General features: G+C 48.2%; 1 protein-coding gene across 1 annotated transcript in view; it reads left to right on the top strand.

Moving 5' to 3' along the window:
• Positions 1 to 23,332, top strand: part of LOC138303525 (zinc finger protein 567-like) — a 51,125-nt gene that overhangs the window by 3,708 nt on the left and 24,085 nt on the right. The window contains exons 2-6 of the mRNA XM_069242733.1: positions 1,201 to 1,327; positions 4,088 to 4,216; positions 7,791 to 7,898; positions 20,008 to 20,121; positions 20,447 to 20,545. Of these exons, the coding sequence (XP_069098834.1) occupies positions 1,201 to 1,327; positions 4,088 to 4,216; positions 7,791 to 7,898; positions 20,008 to 20,121; positions 20,447 to 20,545 (577 nt within the window). The remainder of the gene's footprint in view (positions 1 to 1,200; positions 1,328 to 4,087; positions 4,217 to 7,790; positions 7,899 to 20,007; positions 20,122 to 20,446; positions 20,546 to 23,332) is intronic.

The following is a 23,332-nucleotide window of genomic DNA, read 5'->3' as shown; positions in this document are numbered from 1 at the left end:
AGAATTCATCAACAGAACTGTTTGTAATCTAGGTTGGCCAGTGGTTCAAAGTGCTCAGTTAGTGCTGCCTTGAGGTTGTTGAGGGTGTAGGGAGGTCCAGTTTCAACCAAGTTCTTGGAGAGCATGTAAATGGCTTCGCTTGCTAGGTGTAGAAACATTCGCCTGCTTCTGTCATCCTCCAACCCTGCTGCTGCAAAGTCCGTTTAGAGTTTTTCGTCTCACGTCTGCACATTTGGCAGCTTGGTAGGATGGAGCGCTAGCCACTGCACATGGTTCGATAGGAGGGATGAATGCCATGTCGTAGGGGTCTTGTCAGCTCTCAGGTGTGGTCACAGCGTTGATGGTGGATCGAAGGATTGTGCATTGTCTTGGTTGCACTGCTTATGCCTGCAGGGTGACACGGGGGCGCAGCTTGTGGAGCAGAGTAGTTAGTGGCCAAGTGGTGAGGCCTTGGCTTCTTGGTGGTGGAGCACTAGTGCAAATACACTTACCCTAGCTGGCAGTTTTCAAACCAGCTGCAGCCCCAATTCCTGTTATGGGCCAGTAGTGTGGTTTGTGCTGGCTGAGGCCCTTGTGCATTGGACTCAGCTATGCCGGGCTTCCTGGGGGAGCTGGGCCGAGCCACAAGGAGGTTGTGTAGCTGCTAGAAAAGTTTGTACACAATTGTGTGTTCTGCTTGCAGTTTAACCTATATTCTGAATTGTGAAAAGTTTGTTGAATGTCTTGCTAGTAGCCTACATCTCGAACGTTTGTGCCCTGGATGTGGGTGCTCCTAAGAGAAGAGAGGTTGCATTTCTAGTCCTCCCCAGTATGAGGATGTCTGCCATGGTCATCCTCGGCCTTGTAGGATTTGCACCCTTAATTTTGCAGAAGAGCATCCCTGGATAAACTGCTCACTAATCTCTCCTTGCTTATCATGGAGCGTACATGTGCTTGTTTCCCGAAGACGAGCCACAAGGAGGTTGTGTAGCTGCTAGAAAAGTTTGTACACAATTGTGTGTTCTGCTTGCAGTTTAGCCTATATTCTGAATTGTGAAAAGTTTGTTGTATGTCTTGCTAGTAGCCTACATCTCGAACGTTTGTGCCCTGGATGTGGGTGCTCCTAAGAGAAGAGAGGTTGCATTTCCAGAGGATAGATTTTTGTTAACAACTACACTTCTTTAAATGGAGTTTCTCAATAAGTGACATTTTCTGTTTCAGGCACAGGTTGCATTCCATGATCCGTATGTCTGTTTCTCTGAAGAGGAGTGGAGACTACTACAGGACTGGCAGAAGGAACTTTACAGGAATGTGATGAAGGAAATACACCAAGCCCTAATCTCACTTGGTAAAGCTATATATATTGTTTTAATACATTTTGTTTTGGGTTTCAGGTAAATGAAACAGTATAAGGTCTCTCAGTGTTTCATGTAATAAGAAAACCTGATCTACACAGTGTTCAAATGACATTTCAAGGTAAGCTTAGCCCTTGTCTAGAAGTACACTGATGTAGTTCCCTCATTCCTCCGTGACCATGACACCTGTAAATGAAGAACAACAAGGGTGTATAATCTCAGAGATCGTCAAAAGCCAAAGTGCTCAACCCATGGGCCCAGCGTTCCCCATTAGCTACAAACCCTACCCTCCCCCCTCTTTGTTGTCACACACCAGCCCTGTTCTTTCGCCAGGATTTGACATCTGGCAGGTCAGGGCTACCCTATTTCTGTGCAATGTCTTTTTAGGCTACAGCCAAGCGTGGCTTCAAAACGGATATGCAGTGTGGGGGCATATCAACCTACGAGCACCCTTCTAGCCCACATTCCACTACGTGTCTCGGAACTTCCAAGATCACTCTCTCAAGGAATCTAGACGATGTGCAAAGCAATGGATGTCTTTCACTTCTGGATTCTCTGTGTATGTTTTGATGTTCTACATTTGACCTTCCACAAAAAATTAAGAGGTTGCTCTTGCCCTCAGTCCCAACCATACCTAACAATACCTACTGGCATACGTCAAGTAGCCGCCCTGATGTAGTAAGAGTCATACCTAACAATACCTACTGGCAGACATCAAGTAGCCGTCCTGATGTAGCAAGAGCAGTCATGAGATGCATGGTAATGGTGAGAGCCCGGTTTTACATCCCCTTTTTTCGACACTGCGTGGCTGCGTATGATAGTCTTGGCCCTTACAGCCAGCCCCAAAAGGTTGCAGACTTTTCAACCAATCTTTTTTTGTTTCAGTTCTTTTTATTAAATTTCCATCAAGAATATTGAAAAACGTACAGCATCAATATTGACTGTTCACCAACAACAGAGCTTGACCATCCCTCCATCACTTTGTCATCTTTCTGTGAAACCTTCTTAAGCTGCTTAGCGGCCAAGGCCCACTGTATCAAGTCCTTCTTCCAGTGGCCACCCCAGGGGCATTGGGGAACCTGTTCCCAGAGCCAACATCCTGTTTTCATTTTATAATGTTTCCTCGATGGGAATATCATCAGTAGGCATTGCTTTATTTCTCCACTTCAGCAATCTAATTGTATTTGCATGAAGCCAAAACCAGTCTGATTGGCCACAGCCAGTGGCCAGTCAGTTTAGCAGATATATTCTGAAGGCACAAGGCGATTAACCCAGTTGGATTGAATGCTTTGGGTCCAATTAGATCAAGTCCTAGATTTAAGAACATCTGATTGAAAGAGGAACGACTGATTTACCGTAGAAAAATTTTGGTAGGGCAAACCTGGTGAAATTTACCAGGGATATATGTCTTTTAAATACTACTTTATGTGGATTTTGGTAAGCAGAGCACCCAAATTTACATGTTAATCCCCATTTTAAAGAGTACAGTGTGTAGTGGGAGACAATTATCTACCTTTTAAATGTCGATAACTTAGATATCAGATTTTAAAAGGAGTGATAACCAGACCCTTGATAAAGAAGGTCATTCATGTGAATCAAATCCCATGCACAATCTTTCTTTGACCAGTTCAAGACTGTCAGTTCCTTACTCTTGACAAGGGCAGGAGTACATCTTTTCTAGATCCCAGAAGGAAAATTCCATTGCACTATAGTGATAGCATTTCCCATTAGCAGTTGTGCACTAGATAAAATTGTGCATGTGAAAAGACCATCACATAGGGGGTCATTCTAACTCTGGCGGGCGGCGGAGGCCGCCCGCCAGAGTTCCCCCCTCCGAAATACCGCACCGCAGTCAGTAGACCGCGGAGGGTATTCTAAGTTTTTCCCTGGGCTGGCGGGCGGTCGCCAAAAGACCGCCCGCCAGCCCAGGGAAAAACTCCCTTCCCACGAGGATGCCGGCTCGGAATCGAGCCGGAGGAGTGGGAAGGTGCGACGGGTGCTGTTGCACCCGTCGCGTATTTCACTGTCTGCCAAGCAGACAGTGAAATACTTGTAGGGGCCCTCTTACGGGGGCCCCTGCAGTGCCCATGCCAGTGGCATGGGCACTGCAGGGGCCCCCAGGGGCCCCGCGACCCCCCCTACCGCCATCCGGTTCCCGGCGGGCGGACCGCCGGGAACTGGATGGCGGTAGGGGGGGTCGGAATCCCCTCGGCGGCGCAGCTAGCTGCGCCGCCTTGGAGGATTCCAAAGGGCGGCGGTACACTGGCGGGAGACCGCCAGTGTTGCCTGTCCGACCGCGGCTTTACCGCCGCGGTCGGAATGCCCTTGGGAGCACCGCCGGCCTGTCGGCGGTGCTCCCGCCGACCCTGGCCCCGGCGGTCTTAGACCGCCGGGGTCAGAATGACCATCATAAGTCCTTAAATGTGTTATGGGACTATGCTAGGACACATTCAACTGACATAAGTTTTCTGGTGTAACCTGGGAAATCTTTGTGAATTTCAAAATTTAGGAAATTTTTCCCTAAGGAAGTTGGAAACCTGCTGGTGTAGTATGCTAACTTTTATGAATTATTCCTTATGTATTTATCTCATTGTGAAATGGTGCTCACAACTTTAATGTGTCTTCACATTGCTACTCCAGGTGTTTCTGGCACCTTCCAAATGAACTGTGGTAGATTTCCAGTTTGACACACAATATGTGCAACATGGATCACTGAAAGGGAAAATAAACCTCTGTTTTCTTCTTCTTTGCAGGTCCTCTTATTACCACCACAGTCTATACATTAAAGGCTAAAGAAAACGAACATACGTACTTTACGCTCAACCCGGATGTTGAGAAAAGGCAGAGAACATCTGTTTCCCCGCGCAGGAGCTGCATCAAAGGTGATCAGACAGTAAGACTTAGTATCTACGCAGAGCTAGAACATACTCGTACCGGGACACAAGGATGTGTGTAAATCAAGCCTAGTACTCCTGTAGACATAAAAGTACTCACATTACCCAAAGCAGATCTCTGTACAAAGCACTCCAGTGAGGTTGGGTGGGAGAGTTCGCATTGGGGAAGCGGAAAAACCTAGGTCAGGCCTTTCAAGAAACCTTCATCGTTTTCAGTGCTGGGAGATGTAGTACACCGCAGCACAGTGAATAAAGACTACTCAATGAAAAGGCAAACTTGAGAAGGAACAGATATAAAAGAGGCAAAATAAGACAGGAATAATCAGGAAGTCGTAGGTTGAGAAAGTATCCTTAATTTGGTAACAGAGAAAGGCACTTTGAGAAGAGAAAAGCTTTGACTGTGTACAGTGGGTGCGGTGCAATGCCTCGTATGAACACTCCCCACCCTCCAGTGTATCTGAGCTCTGCTACTCATGGCATGGGACTGCTCACAGTGGGGATGAGGTGCAGTGCCTCGCCTCTGGCCAGACCGTGCACCCCATCGTCTAAATGCACCCGCCCCAGCTGTGCATGACATTTGGCCATGTGCAACGGGGGTGGGGTATCTGAACCATGCTGTGCATGGACTGCGGTCTTCTTCAGCAGGGAGAGCATCTCACGTCTTTGGTCCTGTGCACCAGGGATGAGATGAGGCCAGACTCCTTGACCCACTCTCACAGGCGTTCTGACACTCGCTGCGCACAGCCTTCAGCAGTGTGCAGAGGCTGTGTGCAGTGGGGGGTGGTGCAGGGCCTGGCCTCTAGCCAGACCTTCCAACCCACCGTCTTTGTGTATGTGATCCCTGCTGCATACGGTCTTTGGCCTCACATAGCTGGGTTTGTGTGTCTGACCTCAGCTGCACAAGGCCTTCCACTGTGCCCAGCGGGGTGTTGCGTCTGGCCCAGTTCTGCGCCTCATGCCCTGGGAGAGTCAGACCCCACTGCACTCAGTCTTCTGCCATCCGCAGCAGAGGTCGAGTAAAGGCTTTGTCCTCCACCTTCTGCATGTGCCTGCCCCCACTGGTGAGGGTGGGGCAACTGACACTGCTGTGCGCCCCATCCTCCCACAACCGTCTGACTGGAGTCAGTGAGCCTACAGAGGGATAATATCCATCCTTGAAGCCTGCCCTGGTTTCATGACACCAGACTTGGGAATCTTGCAGGTACCAAACATTTAAGACTGGTTCCTCATGACCATGTGGGTTGCACTGGGAGCTGAAGAGGATCCACAGATCCTGAAAAAAAACATCTTTTTGCCCCCATTTGAGCACAAGGGCCTAATGGTCAGGGTGTGCTCACCCTGCTTCCTTTTATGCCTTTTTTAATTGACTCTCAGGCTGTGCGGACTGAGTCCCCGCATCCTTTAAAGGCTGCTGCAACATTATCCTCTGATGTTGCAGCCAACCGTTCCATTAAGTTACCTTGGCTGAATATATCAAGGTTTTTATAAAAATTTGGATCTACTGAGGTCCGCAGTGACTGTACATCCTCTGCAAATTAATGTTTCCGATATTTCTAAAATGTAACCTCTTACCTCCCAACCCATGCATCTTTTTAACTGCTGATTTCTCAAAAAACACTGAATGGATGTTCACTAAACCAAGAACGAGTACTTCTTGTGTACATTTCTATCCTTGTGCGAAACCTGGTGTAACTCGGTTCAGCCGCGTTTTCTGTATGAAAGAGCAAGATTGTTATGGGAACTGACAAGGACTGTTTTGGGACCCCCCTAAGACTCTTTTTTGGTCCCTGCTTCATAGATCTGCAAAAAACGTGCCATGAAGAACCCAACATGTAGGTACATTGTTTGGAAAGCTTTGTGTAGATTAGTCAATGGGCACCAACATTAGTAAGAAAAAATGCTTTCCCAGTGAAAACTCTGACCTAACCATAACTACACTTATATTTTTTTAATGCAGATAACAAAAAAAGGGCAAGAATGTGGGATTAAAAACCTTTAACAGTTAAGAGGAGAAATTAGATATTTTTAGTGTTAAAAAGTATACATATGATTAGTAGTTAATTAATGTATTATTTTTAAATTTAATACTGAGTGTAATTAAAAAAACAACAACACTTTAAACATGTAATAAACATTTTTAAATAATTTAAATAAATGCTATGCAAAACTTTAAATGTATTTAATATTAATATGTTAGTGAGTGTGGGATTTTTGTTTGTTATTTAAAATTACTGATAAATATAATGTATATATTTAAATTAACTAATTATTTAGTCCACATTGCCTTTGATAAGTTAATGTTCCGTAATGTTTTATTCTAATGGTTCTAGGTTAACAGCAAAGCATTAACATTATTTTACATTTATTTTTATTATACATTAATTTTTTTAAATATGTTTATAAAAAGAATAATAAACTTCAATATTTTTCTCTTTACTTTTCCAAAGGGAAATCTCTGCCATGATGGTGCAGGTCCCCACCTACGTTGGAAGTTATTAGATTTAACTTTATACTCATACATCCTGTTGTAGGTGGTTCCACAGCATGATGTGAAGGGTTAAATGCATATAAGGCTACACCTAGGTGTAATTCTTCACTTAGGAATAATGATTTTCTAAAAAGTGCAGATTTGCACCTGTGTCATATTAACTAGACATGTGAATAAATGTACATTTGCATATTTAGCTCTGTGAATAGGCCCTTAAGCATCTGGTGAAAACAGGCTCTTCAAGAACCAAGTTGATGGAGAGCATCATTCGGGTGTTTTACCAACTCTGTGGGCCAGTTGTACGAAATTCATATTTTACATTTCCTAAATAGAGAATTCTAAGAAAACGCTGTTTAGGTAATGCAAAAAAATAGATTTTAAGACTAGGAATCGCTACTGACAAATCACTATTTAAGAAATGCTACTCCATTCGTGGCACATAGGTACGAATGGTTTTGCATTTCCAAAATTGTGATTTTCTTATAGGAAATTACACATTAGGAAATGCAAACCCAAGGTTGTCCAGAGGCCTATGGGCTCCCCTTGATTGACCCCCCAAAAATGTGGTGCACATGTAAAGTACACAAATGCCCTAGGGGCATTTACATGCTACATGGCACTTTAAAAAATGATTTTTTTAAATTTGCACATGGTTACTATTGACTTGAAGTCGATGGTAACAGCATTTCATCAATGCCCATTTCGCATTTAGGCAATGCTTTGTACTGGTGCTTAGGAAATTGTGAATGGGAAATACCTATTTGCGATTTCCTATTTTGGAATCTCAAAATGCGATTTCTACTGGGTAGAAATCGCATTTTGCGATTCACTAATGGCTTTTGTACATCTGAAAAGGCAATTTAGCATATGTTAATGGACTGATATTGTCATTCGGTCCGTTAAGAAATGCTAAATTATTTTGTACATCTGTCCCTATATCCCTACAAATCTTTCTGCGAGAGTGATTACTGAAATTAGGCGGTGTAAAGGAGTATAGTGAAATATGGGGCTAAAGAGAGAAGAGAAGTAATTTCATGTGACAATAAAGTATAATTTTATGTCTTTTTACAACAGATAATACTACCCTTGATGAATTATTTACTATAAACCAAGAGGAACAGCTGTACTTGGACAACTTTCACAGTCAAGAAAAAAGTGGTTGTTTCAGTGCTTGTGAGGAAGGTAAGTGATGTCCATGCTAATCCGATTCATAGAGCATCAGAAACACTTGTCAACTTCTAGAGTTTTCTGGAGTAGATGGATTCCAGAGATGTTATTCTAGTGCTCTTCTTTCTCTTGGAAATCTGTATTCATACGTTGAGATCGCAGTGTTAGTGATGCCATGTTGCTTTTACAGCAGTACATATATCTTTTAAAGCTGAAACTAAAGATATAGGGTTAGTGTGCCTGTTTTGGTTGGAACATTCGATTCGTCAGTGTTCTGCTCTCACATGCTTTTTTGCCTTCCATGCTTTCACTTTGTCTTGAAACTGTGGCAGGTGTAGAGGACAATTAATGATTTTTCTATCTTTAGTACTGATTACGCATCCACTAAGTGGTACATCTAGTGGTCTTTCAAAGAATCCCTCTGTTAGAAATGGGGCCTCTAGTTGGTAGTGGTTTGCGCCCTGTCCAAGTAGGGACCCTCACTCTATTCAGGGTATGGGAGTCACACAGCTAAGACAACCCCTGCTCACCCAATTGGTAGCTTGGCTCAAGCAGTTAGGCGTATCTCAGAGGCAATGTGTGAAGTATTTGTACACACACATAGTGACAGAGTGAAAACGCCACAAACGTATTTCATACCAGTTTAGAAAAATAGCCAGTATTTATCTGAGTAAAACAACCAAAATAACAAACAAAACAAAACAACAAAACAACAAACATTCAAAATACACAAGCAAAGACACACATTTTTCAAGATTAAATGTAATATAGCGCTTAGAAGCACAGTAGCTCCAACTGGGGCTATCGCGGCATCTTGACAGAGTCGTTTTCAGCAGTCCGATACCACTCGCGAGGGAGTTTGGGCCGCTCATGGAGTCACACAGGCTCCAGATACAATACCTTGGAAGACAAGGAGGAAAGAAAGATGCTGCACGGAGTCAGGGAGGTGAAGCGTAGCTGGGGTTGTGTGGCATCAGTTCCTTATTGCCACCGGGGAGGGAGTGGTGAGGTGAGGGGGTCAGTTTTTTTACTGCTGGGGAGGGGAAGTGGGGCGAGGCGTCGGTTCCATATGGTTTCAGGGGAGGTGATGCAGCGTTGGCGGAGAGGCATTGGTTCCTTACGACAAAGGCGGGGTCGAAGGGTCCAGCAGGTCAGGATGCGATGCGTCAACTTTGTGGTGTCGCGATCACACCACAGGGCCACAGGTCCTGTGGTGAAGTCGGAGCCAGGTGCCACGGACGTCGGTGACTCAGCGCTCAGGACTCACGCTATGGTGGGACATCGGAGGTGCTGCAGCGGCATCGGGCCTGCGGGGACCAAAGCTCTGGTAAAGGCAGTGCTGTGGGGTTGGACAATGGCGCTGGTTCCAAAGTTGCTGTGAAGTTGATGTGGTTGGTTTCTTCTTGGTTGCACCAGAGCTTCCTCCCAAGGGCTGAGGAGCTGGATTTGACATCACTTGGCAAGTCAGGACTCTCAGCATGAAGGTGCTGGCAGATGAAGTCTTTGATGTCCCTGAGACTTCCTAACAGGAGGAAAGCTCTGTCCAAGCCCCTGGAGAACCTTTGAAAGCAGGATGTAGAAAGCAAGGTCCAGTCCTTTCACTCCCAGGACAGAAGCAGCAGCAGTAGGCCAGCTCACAAAGCAACAGGCAGAGTGGCAGTCCCTCCTACAGCATCCTCTCCTTCCTGCTGGCAGAATGTCACCAGTCCAGATGGATTCTAGCTAAGTGGTGTCAGAGGTCCAGGGATTGTACCCATTTCTGTCTTTGAAGTAGCAAACTTCAAAGAGAAGTCTTTGTAGTGCACAAGATCCTGCCTTTCCCTACCCTGGGCCCAGACACACTCCAGGGGGTTGGAGACTGCTTTGTGTGAGGACAGGCACCACCCTATTCAGGTGCAAGTGTCAGCTCCTCCCACCACTCTGGCTGAGGAAGGTCCTTCAGACTGATGATGAGCCATCAGGATATGCAGGGCACACCTCAGCTTCCTTTGTGTGCATGTCTCGAGGGAATGCACAAACAGCCTGACTGTCATGCTGACCCAGACGTGTATTCAGCAGACAGGCACAAAATGGTTAAGCAAGAAAAGGCTCACTTTCTAAAAGTTGCATTTTCAAATTTACAATTCAAAAACCAATTCTACCAAAAGATGTATTTTTAAATTGTGAGTTCAGAGACCCCAAACTCCATATAGTCCCAGTGGGAAATTACATTTAAAAGATATTTCAAGGCAATCCCCATGTTACTCTAAGAGAGAAGTTGGCCTTTCAATAGTGAAAACCGAATTTAGCAGTATTTCACTATTAGGACATGTAAAACACACCAGTACATGTCCTACCTTTTAAATACACTGCACCCTGCCCACAGGGCTGCCATGGACCTACCTTAGAAATGACTTGTATGCAGTAAAAGGTAAGGTTTAGGTCTGGGAAGTGGGTACACTTGCCAGGTCGAATTGGCAGTTTAAAACTGCACACACAGACACTGCAGTGGCAGGTCTAAGCCATGTCTACAGGGCTACTAATGTGGGTGGCACAACCAGTGCTGCAGGCCCACTAGTAGCATTTGATATACAGGCCCTGGGCACCTCTAGTGCACTGCACTAGGGACTTACCAGTAAATCAAATATGCCATTCATGGATAAACCATTCGCCAATAAGATTTAGACAGAGAGCAAATACACTGTAGCACTGTTCAGCAGTAATAAAGTGCCCAGGGTCCTAAAGCCAACAAAAACAAGTCAGAAAACATGGGCGGAAGGAGGCAAAAAGTTTGGGGATGGCCCAGCAAAAAGGGCCATTTCCAACACCCTTCTAAATGGTATAAATTGTGTAGGGACTGCATTTATTTTGCATGTGAAAGTGCTGTTTCGTCCTTTCAGCAGTCTCACAAGCACATGGTACCAATACACGTGCCGCAGGTCCCTGTACCTCCACGGTTCACGAAATTACTAAAGCATGGGATGTTTGGTTTGTGTCCTGCTTGATCTTTTTCCTATTCAGTGGCAAAATACAAACACAGAGACCATAGATCCTTGCTGCTGCCTTCATTAAAAGAGACACACTGCTTTAATGTCTTCAGAAAGAAATTCAGAATGGTATTTGTCTTTCTCACTTAAATTTTGCTGAATGACATTTCATTTTGTTTCGAAAGCTCCAGCGCCCACAGTTGTATGCGCCGGTCCACCTGCCTTGGAGAAGTAACGCACAGGAATGAGAAGTGTAGGCACTCATTGTTCTTCTGTGTGCACCCAGGAGAGTTATTTCCCTTTCAGATCGGTTTTACTGCAGTTTCTAGGTTTCACAATGAATGATCCTGGGTAACTCCTCTATAAACACAAAACATCATCTTTGAAAGCTCACTGTAGCTTCATTGGTTAAGGAAAGTGTGATTTACCGAACCTTTGATACCTTCCATTGGGTCAAAACAGAATTAGAACAATGGTTGTTTACACTTGTTTTGGGACAGCGCTGGTACTTTCTAAGGACGTCATCTCATAATTAGAGGGAATCACGACATGCACATGTATGGATTCATTTATTTTTGTATTTATATATCAGGTCCAGTATTTGGTCCAATTACACAAGCTTTCGCTCTATTGATATGTCTTTACTCTGAAACATAATGAATTATCTCTACACATTCTTATGGGGAGGAGCCAAGATGGCAGCCAGGACGGACGCCTAAAGCGCGCGTTCCGTCCAGGGCTCGCCAAACTCATCCTGTAGGGCGACCCCCGGGCCCACGAGGGCGCATCGGGAGCGGCGGACTGCCCTGGACGGGTTGGTGCACTGAGCAGTGCCCGGGCGCTGCCTCCGACGTGGCTGCGGCAATTGGAGCACCGTGCGAGGGCCGGACACTGCCTCGGGCGTGGCTGAGACGCCCGGAACACTGACTGAGGGCCGGGTGCTGCACTGAGCGCGGCCGCGGCGCTGTAGTCAGCCTGCATGGCCGGGGGTCGCGAATTGCGGACCCTGGCCTAAACGCGGCTGCGACGGCGTGGTACAGCGTCGGCGGGTCTAACCTCGCCCCCACCCGGCGTTGCCCGCGCCGCCTGGCTTCCCTTGCAGCTGCGAGAGCCGGGGAGCCGAGAACGCGGCCGCCTGCCTGTGCCCCGCTGACCCTGGATCGGCCAGTGGGGGCCGAGGACTGAGAGTGGCGCTCGGCGCTCCCACAGCCGGACAATAAAACAAAATTTTCAAAAGGAAAAATCAGCGAGGGGCTGGGACGGGAGCCCAAGACGGGGCCATACCACTGCAGCGCCGCATCGCAACGAGCAGCGGCGCTGGGAGAAAGTGCCCCCACACTGGGCTGACTGTACCTGGGTGCATCGCAGCTTGCGGGCCGAGGAGGGAGCCGGGAAAGCTCAAGCAGAGCAGCGCACAGAGGTGAGGAGGAGGCCTGTTGGGGGTCGTTGGAAATACGCAAGGGGGTCGCTTCACAACTCCAATGGTCGACCCGTGCCCTTAAAAAGGTGACAAGCAGCGCTTGAGCCCAGGAGGTGGCCCAGGACCAGAGTGTACCACAGAGTCCCCACCGATCTCGCCCCAATAGACAGCTCTGCACCGGTGCTCGGCCCGGACCGAGAACGTGGGTGCCATACCGGGGGCCCCCGCCGACTGCCCGTGGGGGACAAGACACCGGCCGCCCTCTGTCCCCGTGGGCCCACATCAGCATTCACGGGAGCCGACGTGGATCCCCCCTGAGGGTCGGACGCCCGCTCCCCTCCTCGGACACGCCCTGGTGCGCGTCCCCCCCCTGCCTCAGGCCGTGCCCCTTCTCCCCTCCGGGAGCGCGGCTACCGCCGGACTTCGCTGGAATTCCGGAGGGCACGGACACCCCATTACAGCCCAAACGGGTCGCACCTCCAATAGTGTTACCACAAACAGCCCAGGAGCGACTCAAAGCCGAGGCCGTGGGAGGACACGGCGCCCGCCGCCCCACGCAGAGCGTACACAGTCACATGCACTGGTCATTTAAAGTAAAGAATAAGCTCCTGCTTGGCTCCCCAAGAGTTAAACGCTACACCGAGTACAGCAGACAAAAGACCAGTCCGCCGAGTTAATAGCGTCAAAGTGAGCGATCTAGCATATCACAAGGTAACTCACGGACAGCAATTAATGGCCGGCAGAGCCAAGTCTTCGAAGAAATCGGACCGCAATACTCTTGGAACAACACCCAACGACCAGCAGACTAACCCGTCCCTACAGTCTCTAGAAAACACTCTCATGACGCACTCTACCCAGTTTGAGAAAGTATTACAGGCGATTATGGACACTAAATCCTCTCTGGAAAACAGAATAGATGCAGTCTCACAAGACCTGAATCTTCTACGTGTGGACCACCGTAACTTAGCCGAAAGAGTGAAAACGGCCGAAGAAGAACTCACCGTCCTAACCCCAGTGGCTCAAGGCAACCAAAAACAGATTCAGCGCCTAGACGCAGAATTTAAAGTGCTCTGGAGGAGGTCGGAAGAAATGGAGAGCAAGGCGCGCCGCAACAACGTACGTTTCCTAGGATTCCCAGAAAGTATGCAGCAATCAGAATCGGAAATTCCCCTGGAGCAATGGCTCATCAAGGAGGGGCTAAACGGGACTCCATCCAAGTTCTTCTCTGTGGAACGGGCGTATAGAATTCCGGGCAGACCCCCGGCCCCCGGCCAGCCACCTAGATCACTGATCGCTAGATTCCTAAACCACAGGGATCGGGACGCAATACTACAACAATTCCGCAACAGAGGCCCATTCAAATACGAGGACTCGACTATTAACGCATACCCGGACTTCACACAGGAGGTGCAAAATCAATGCAACTCCTATGTTAAAATAAAACAACGCCTGCGTGAAAACAACATAAAGTACGCCTTGCTTTTTCCCGCGAAACTAAGGGTGATAGCGGAGGACCGTATCCACATATTCACCACCCCTGAGGATGCCTGGACATGGCTGTACGCCAAGGGATTCGCTCGCCCGTGGGAAGAAGCGGAGGGAGACGAGGAATGGCAAATCCCTGCCCCAAAGAGGCGGTCCAAGAGGCGTGCAAGGGGCAAACCTAACGACCTGCAAGCAGCAGAAGAAAGAGCAAGAGTGCTCAAAGAGACGCCCTTACACATGCAAAGTAATTTCGCGACCGCTAGGAAGCCCCCTGAGATGGATTCGGACTCTGATACGGCCAGCTCCACATCCACAATAACAGGAGAACTGGGCGGGCCGCGGGTCACCCCAGATCAGCAGATGAACTTTAGCCGCACACATCCAATCCGCTGACCCGCAGGCCCCAACGCAGCCCGTACTCGGTGAGCCACTGGGATAATGAGAGCGCCTCCGGGGCCCTGAGGAAATGCGCCTCCAACAAAGAGTAACTTTGGTATAAATGAAAAGCTACCTGAGGGGGGCAGGTGTGGGCGGCGGATGGCACTGGGGCGGAGGGCGGAATAGATTCACATACCGGCGGAGCCCAAAGGTATCAGCAGACTATGTCTGCGGCAGGATGTGAGCCCCTCATAAGAGCCACACCCGGTAGATATGATAACTCCATCATGGAAATCCAATCGGATACGGGTTATTTCACACGTTTATGGGTTCAGTAGTTTCACACAAGTTGTAAGTAGTGTTGGGGACACATTTGGGGTGGGTGGGGTTAGTAGTTTAGTAAAAATGCACGCGCCGGAATCACTCAAAACACAAAATGCACAGCTGCACCTGCTATCCTTAACAAATAGCACTGTCAGAGGGGCAGTGACCAGGTGGGCCAACCTTATGGGTCGGTACTCAAGAATAGAGAATTATCCCCAAATCTCCGCATGGCGCCTCACGGAAGACACAACAAAACCCAATATGTCATAGTAACATGGAATGTAAGGGGCCTGGGAGCACTGAGCAAGCGGACCAGTGTTTACGCACGCCTTAGGCGACTAGCAGTGCACATAGCCATCCTACAAGAGACGCACATGCTCGAGGCGGACTTACGTGAGCTGCGCGCAAAATGGGGAGGTCAACTGATAGGCACTGCATACTCGGCCTTCGCGAGGGGGGTACTGGTCTGGATAGCAGCGGGAGTTCCATTCCTTATATCGGCACATAAAATAGACCAAGGAGGCAGATATGTGGTAGTGGAGGGCAGCCTGGACGGCAGACAATTAGCTGTAATCGGTATATACGCCCCAAATAGCGGGGTTGCAGGCTTCCTAGACACCCTCACACCCACATTACTGTCCAACCCAATGGTACCGGCCCTCTGGGGCGGGGACTTTAATAGCACACCTACTGTAACATTGGACAGATCTCACGCTCAAGTGAGCTCGATGGCAAATAGGAAAACCCCCGTCCCCCTACAGGTTTGGGCAAGTGATATGGGTCTGCACGACATATGGCGGTCGGGGCACCCACAGCAGAGGGAATATTCATTCTTCTCAGCACCACATAACACCCATACCAGAATAGACATAATATGGGGCACCCGAGATATAGGAGCACTAGTCAGCGAGTCAGAATACCTAGCGCAGACACTGTCGGATCACGCACCACTGAGAGTCACACTGAACTGGGGTAAGACACGCCAGGCGATTTCCACTTGGCGGCTCCAAGTGGAAGCACTACAAGATCAGGCATTTGCGAAACATTGAAATCCACTATAAGTCAATACTGGGAGACAAACGCCATGACAGCGACAACTCGGGCGATTGAATGGGATGCCCACAAAGTAGTGGTCCGCGGAGTATGCATATCCTCCTCATGGGGAGTAAGACGCACCTTACAGGCGGAAATCAGCAAATTAGAGAAGGAGCTCAGAACAGCAGAAATAGCAGCAGCGCTAGGTGAAATTCCCCACACTGTCCTAAAGGATAGGCGCTTAAAATACAACGACGCTGACAGCAAACTCCGCTGTCACGATTATAACTATCATCTAATGAGGCTGCAAACAGAAGGGGATAGGTCGGGCAGAATGCTAGCGTGGCTGCTCCGAGAGGATAGACAGCATTCCCCAATAGGGGCCATACGTGTGGGCCCACACGCTATGGTCACCACACAAACTGAGATAAATGCGACGTTTAGGGACTATTACTCAAACTTGTATACCAAACGCACCTCATGCAAGGCTTCACAACTTGAGGCTTTCCTTGCTGGCTCTCTCCTGCCGCAGCTGTCACAAACAGACAGGGAAATAATCGAAGCTCCCATGACAATGGGGGAAATAGAAATAGCCCTGGCACAGATGCCCAGAAATAAAGCGCCTGGAACAGACGGGCTCCCGTCGGAATATTATACCACCTATTTGCCCTGCCTAAAGTCTCACCTGTTGAAGGTGTTTGTAGAAGCATGGACTAACGAACGCCTGCATACTTCCCAGAGAGAAGCTATGATAGTGGTGCTCCCCAAACAGGGTCGCGACCCTACGGATGTTAAATCCTATAGACCACTATCGCTTCTAAACTTAGACTGCAAAATACTAGGCAAAATATTAACAAATAGACTAGCCCCCCTTATGCACTCCTTGATACACGCTGACCAGAATGGCTTTATACCAAGGCGTAACACCTTTTTAAATATTTGCTGACTACTGGGCATAATAGGAGACACCCCCCCAGATGCACATGAAGAAATGGTGCTTTCACTGGATATTGAAAAGGCATTCGACACGCTCCAGTGGGACTTCCTCCTGGTCACCATGACCCGCATGGGGATAGGCCCCAATTATATACGCTGGGTCTGTACACTGTACTCCAGCCCACAAGCAAGGGTGAAGACGGGCGGTGTGACAGCTTTTCGATCTCCCGGGGCACGAGACAGGGCTGCCCCCTATCCGCACTACTGTTTGCTTTAGCAATGGAACCACTAGCGGCAAGAGTGCGTCTCATGGAACGCGATTGGGGAATAATCAGGAACGGGTTCCACCACACGATCTCGCTATATGCAGATGATGCCCTAATATATATTCGGAAAAGCCGCAAGGTTGCTCCCTTAGTAATATCCTTACTGGCCAAATTCGGGGAAATATCGGGCTTAGTCGTGAACTGGGAAAAGTCATGCGCGTTCCCTTTAGTAAAGTGGCCATCAGATAGAGTGGACCCCCTCTGCTGGGGCGTCTAAAATGGTGCCCGGAGACGTTCAAATACCTCGGGATAAATGTATACCATGACACAGAAGATCTCAGAGATGGAAACCTGGGGAGGGCACTGTCCTCCATAAAAGGCTCATTGCAATTTTGGAATAAACTCCCGCTCTCGCCACCAGGCAAGGTGGCGATCGCGAACATGCTAATCTTGCCTAGGCTATTATATTACTTCGCGGCCTTGCCAATAATCATCCCCAAAAGCTTCTTTGGCAACTTAAATACAGCCCTGCTGCGGCTCATCTGGGGCGGTGGCAGAGCGCGCGTGGCCCTGGCCACGCTACAACGTCCAGTGGACCTGGGCGGTCTGGGAGCCCCCAATTTTGAATACTACTATGCGGCTGCACAACTGCAGTGGGTTCAGAATTGGCTTCATAGACCAACGCTGGTAGAGTACGTGTGCCTGGAGCCCTGGTTGAAGGGGACCCCCTGCTAAATTGGCTGTCATTCAGACGCACCAGGACAGACCCCACGAGCCCACTGCTAGCAGTGGCGCATGCATGTTGGGCTAAATACGTGCAAAGTGGAGGCGACAAGCCCCCCTACTCCCCACACATCCCACTGGTCCACCTCCCGGGGTGGAAAGCACCCGGTACGCAAACACCGCTGGCATGGATAGAGGCAGGAGTGCAGACAGTAGGTGACTGTTTCGAAGATGGTAAATTAATGTCATTCGAGGCCATACACGCCCTTACGGAGGTGAAGCCAGGCCAATTCCTGACATACCACGCTATATGCCACGCAATTAAAAAAACGTGGGGGGCAGGTACCTCAGAACCGGAGACCTCCCCTGTAATTCATCATCTCCTACAATACAATGCTCAAATAAAAATAATATCAAGCCTGTATAAAGTCCTTAACAAACCCCCCGAGCCGCATGCGGAGAGAGCACGGGAGAGATGGAACGCCGTCCTTTCCGACCCGATCCCAAAAACTGTTTGGCCGAAAGCCCTGTATCATGCTCGGGCGTGTCTAAGAATCCCAGATTCAGGTACACCCAGTTCAACTTCACACATCAAACCTACTTGTCCCCTGCCAGGATAAAGCGAATGTTCCCAGAATCTGATCCAGCATGCCCTAGATGTAAAGCGCCGTTAGCACACTTCTACCACATGGTATGGGAGTGCCCTCATATACAAAAAGCCTGGACAGAGGTGATACAGGGGATCTCCGAAATAACGGGGCTCACATTGGCAGTAGACCCTAAGTCCTGTCTACTGGGGCTGAGGCTTAGACCTAAGAAACAAAGACACCTGCACAAATTTGTAGACCTAGCCTGCTTAATGTATAAAAGAATGATAGCAATGCATTGGAAAGCCCCCATTGCTCCCGATCGGAAAGCCTGGTACAGCTTAACATTACGTTGGACTTGCACGGAATACCGGGTATTAAAGAAACTGACGCAAGAGGGGCAACACCACACAGGGAGCACCGTCTGGGAAGCGCTGGTAACAAAACTGGAGGCAAAAAACGATGATTAGCCCCCTTGTTCTAGGGAGCACACAATAGGAACAAGTGCGATATAATTTTCCCCCGCATACCTCATCATAGTAGCGAAATTCGAAGCGAGGCCAAACATGACAGAACAGCACCGACCGCCCCCCACTCCCACTCCCTCTTGCATTGTTATCCCACCAGACCAGCTGCGCAACAATATCTACAACACATAGGATAAAACTCCACCTCCGCCATCACCCGTTATCACCATCCTAAGCTGGGTCACTATTAGGTGACAAGCATCGCAGGCTCAACAGAAAAGGTCCACACTGGTCACGCGCGAGCACCCCTCAGATAGTTAACACACGCTAAAGCTTTCAGCAATTGCAGCAAGCAATGATACTGAAGGAATGGTAGTGATTCGGGACGCGTCCAATGAGTGCGGTTTGGGGTTGTTAAAGGGTTTTGACGCTGATAAATGTTCTAGTTGATCCTGATGTTGATAATTGCACAAATTGTATCACATATTTGAAATATAAAACCAATAAAAAGATTTAACAAAAAAAATCTCTACACATTCTTATAACATTTCTTGAAAAACAGTTTTATCGTTGCCATGTATATGAAAAATATATTTGTGACTATACTGTTTGAATACTTAGGGCCAGATGTAGTAAACTCCAATTTTGCGAGTTGCAAATTGCGAGTCTGACCGACTCGCAATTTGCAACTCGCAAACTTGGATGCAGAAAGGTGTCTCAGACACCTTCTGCAACTCGCTATGGGGTCGCAAAGACCCACCTCATCAATATTCATGAGGTGGGTCGCAGTTTGCGACCCCATAGCGAGTCCCTGCACTCACAGGGATGGTGGCCTGCTGTAGTCAGCAGACCTCCATGTCTGTGACTGCTTTATAAATAAAGCAGTTTTTTTTTCTTCATTTTGCAGCCCGTTTTCCTTAAAGATCCTGCCTGCTAAAACGAAACCATTTGGTTTCATTTTTTTCAGAGTAGGCAGTGATCCATAGGACCACTGCCTGCTCTGAAAAAATATTTTTTTCGGCATTCACAAAGGGGTAGTGTTCCTCATAGGGACCCCTTCCCTTTTGCGAATCAATCAATCAATCAATCAAAGGCATTTGTATAGCGCACTGCTCACCCGGAGGGTCTCAAGGCGCTGGGGGGGGGGGGGAACGCTACTGCTCGAATGTGTTACCACCAGTGTGACACTGGTGGTAACTGCAAGTTGGTTTGCGACCGCATTCGCGGTCACAAAGCAACTCTGAATGGCGATGCGGTCGCAAATAGGAAGGGAACACCCCTTCCTATTTGCGAGTCGCATCCCCAAATTTCGAGTCGGTACCGACTCGCAATTTGGGGATGAGCATCGCGTTCGGCCTTTTGCATGCCGCAAACTGCGTTTTTCGCAGTTTGCGACATGCAAAAGGCTTTGTACATCTGGCCCTTAGTTCCCCTCTTCTGAAGAACATTGTTGATCTGAAATGTTATTAATGCGATAATTGAAAGTGTCATTTTTATGCCTTCTGATACACCTAAATGTTCTTACCTTACGCTGCAGAATTTCAATATCCAAATACAGACATTTGTGTCAAGAAAGACGAACAGCCAATGTTGATTTTAAGTGATGATTTTGATGCAGAAGTTGGAAAAAACAGCCCTGGCCCCACCAGAGGTAAGTTCCAGATGATGTTAGTGTCTTCCAGCTTTGGGATTGTGTGTGGTACTCCTTACTCGCCTGCTATCCCTGCACCGCACATGATATATTCCTGACGTAGGTCAGTTGTTGAGCCTTTCTCTGTATGTTACAGGTCCTCTTGAGCTGCTTCTGTTTGTGACCTGAGAGAACTAAAGATCTGCTTCTAACAGTGAAGGAAGCCCACCTGCTCACAATGTGGCCTTTTCATTACATTTGTGTGTAATGCCACTTCTTGTGTAATGTATATTAAAGTATGTTTTGCTATTGTATATACATATGTATATATGTTCTTCAATAACAGGTCATGACGTTATTTCGTTTTGTATAAAAGAGGAGGAAGACACAGATCGCTTGAGCCATCAGAACATCAATGGATTGAAAGATAACAGCAGCTCTGTGGGTGAGTTCACTGCGCTTTGCGTATTAAAATCACACATGGAAAGACCCCCTTCCACACACAGAGGGGACACACGTGTTACGTCCTTTCACAGTTAATATAGCCTTTTCTGCTCCCAGCAGCCTGATACATTCTTGGCTAACAACCGTTTCCAGGGTACCACCCTTGCCCGGAATCGTGCTTCTTGGGGGACATGAGTATTATCACAGGGTTGCCCAGAATAAATCTCTCCAAATTCAAGACAGGGTTCTGCTTTTGGCCATTGTGTGGTTGGGAGTGCTTGAAACGTCATGTTGTCATCTAACAGGCGCTCTCCCTTGATCTTACAATGACAGCTGTGATCTAGGTGAAATGTCGCCACAGGATATCTGCTAATGGTTAAGTTTTGCTGGATTATTTTCATTATGTCAAATACATTGTTTACAATTTGTTCAACAAACAACACTTTTAGAATATAGATGTCTGGTTGTTGTCTGGTCCTGCGCCCCTTGCTCTGCTCTGGCCTGTTAAATCTGGGTCCCCAGTTCTAAGCAATAGTCATTGTTAAGAGATGGAGTTTGGATCTGCCCCTCCCCCTTTGCTCCTACCCTAGAGGATTCCCTCAATGCAAGGAGTTAGTGGTCATTTCTAAAGAAGGTTTTGTGTTCTGCTTCTGACTCACTGTTGGACCTGACACTGTGCACTTGCTAACTGCTGTTAAAGTGCTCGGCTCGCTCTCCTAAGCATGGTAATACTGGCTTATGCCCAATTGGCATATTTATTTACTTATAAGTCCCCAGTAAAGTGCACTACATGTGCCCAGGGCCTGTATATTAAATGCTACCAGTGGGCCTGCAGCACTGATTGTGGCACCTGTAGGAAGCTGGCTCTGTATATACTATACCAAAATGAGATACAGTGTGCACAGAGTCCACAGGTTCCCCAGAGGCTTGACAGAGGCTAAAGTAGATAATACTAATGCTCTCTTTTGTGGTAGTGTGGTCGAGCAGTTAGGCTTGTCAGAGGGTATTGCAAAGCACTTGTTGTATGCACAGTCAAGAAATGAGGCACACACTCAATGACTAACTCCAGGCCAATGTTTTTATATAGCAAACATATATTTTTGTTACTTTATTGCTAGAACCAAAATGTCTTTTTTGCAGGTAAGTACAGTTGTAAGTAGCTATGATGCATATGTATCAAATGTACTTTGTTCAGGTTTTGCAGATAAAACAGTTTACAAGTAAGTAACACTTTTCAATTTTAAAAATTGACAGTACAGTTTCTCTTAGGAAACAGTGCAGTCCTAGGGGAGGAAAAGTGCTAGCACAGTTACCAGGTAAGTACTCAACTTATGATCCAAATCTTCTCGGGTTAAGATGTCCACAGGTCAAAGTTCCAGTTGACCGCAAAAGTGAAACACAGGGCCGACCGGGTACAGAGGTCAAAGGTGACATCAGGTTTTCAGTGGAACCCTATGAGGACTGGGAGCACTCGGAAGAAAACAGATTGCAGATAAGTACCTGCTGTTCCAGGGCACAAGCATTGGGGGTTTAGGTCAGCACTGGGGGGCCGCAGGTAAGTACCAAACACACACCCTCAGCGGCACGGGGAGGCCAGATGCAGGGTAGAAACACAGCGTCGGGCTTCCAATGCTTTTCATTGGGGGAACCCAAGGGGTCACAAAAATGCTGCAGACTGGGTCCAGGGAGTCTGTTCCGGAAAACCAAAGAATAGACAAGTTCCAGAGGCGCCCAACAGACGTTACTGGACCGTCGGTCAGATTCCCCTAGGCCAGGGGGCTGTGGGTGCAGAGGTACCTTTGGATGTCAGGAATCTTTTCCGGATCTGGTCTCGGTCAGGGGGGCCCCTCCGGATTCAGGCTGCAGGCGTCGTCGTGTTGGCTAGGAGGGGTCAACCCAGGGTGGACTCGTGGTCAGATTTGCCTGGGGACCTTCTCTGGACCGGTGGGCTACCTGGACTCGGGCCGTGGGCTTCAGGTGCCGAGTGGGCAGGGTTCGCGGATCCTGTGCGGTTCTGGAGTCCTTTTGGAAGGTTTCTTCTGGACAGGGCTGCTGTCCTCTGGAGTTCTTGGTCCTCTTCTGGGCAGACAGTCCTTTTTGTAGCAGGAGTCTTGAAGTTGCAGGCAGGCCGGTAGGGCTGGGGCCAAGTCAGTTGTCGTCTGGAGTCTTCACTGCTGGGGTCAGCTCTTCAGTCCTTCTTCTTTCTTCTTTCTTGAGGTTGCCAGGAATCTGAAGAGCAAGGTTCAGGCGAGCCCCTAAATTCTAGATTTAGGGGTGTTACAGAGGGCAGTGGCCAATGGCTACTGTCCCTGAGGGTGGCTAAACCCTTCCTGTGCCCGTTCCCTTTAGGAAGGGGGACACATTCCTATCCCTATTGGTCTCTCTCCTCCAAAACAAGATGGAGTTTTCTGCCAGGAGGAAGTCACATCAGCTCTGGGCACCCTAAGGGGTGCTCCCAGCTGAAGTGGTCATTCCTCTTTGTTTTTCCTAACTATCCCGCTGAACCTGCTGCCAAAAGTGGGGCTTGGGCCAGGGGTGGGCATCTCCACTAGCTGGAGTGCCCTGGAGCAGTGTAACAGGAGGCAGAAACCTTTGAGGATCACCGGCAAGAGTTGCAGTTCCTGCAGTGGGAGGTGTGAAGCATCTCCACCCAGAGTAGGCTTTGTTACTGACACCAGAGAACACAAGGGCTCTCACCCCACGGGGTCAGAAACCTGTCTGTTAGTGCCAGGCTGGCACAGACCAGTCAGAGGGTTGGGTAAACTACAGGGGGCATCTCTAAGATGTC

The sequence above is a fragment of the Pleurodeles waltl genome, chromosome 7, assembly GCF_031143425.1.
Source record: "Pleurodeles waltl isolate 20211129_DDA chromosome 7, aPleWal1.hap1.20221129, whole genome shotgun sequence".
In the NCBI taxonomy this organism is placed as follows: domain Eukaryota; kingdom Metazoa; phylum Chordata; class Amphibia; order Caudata; family Salamandridae; genus Pleurodeles; species Pleurodeles waltl.
The sequence above is the reverse complement of the archived record's forward strand: the minus strand, read 5'-3'. Positions and strand labels throughout refer to the sequence as shown.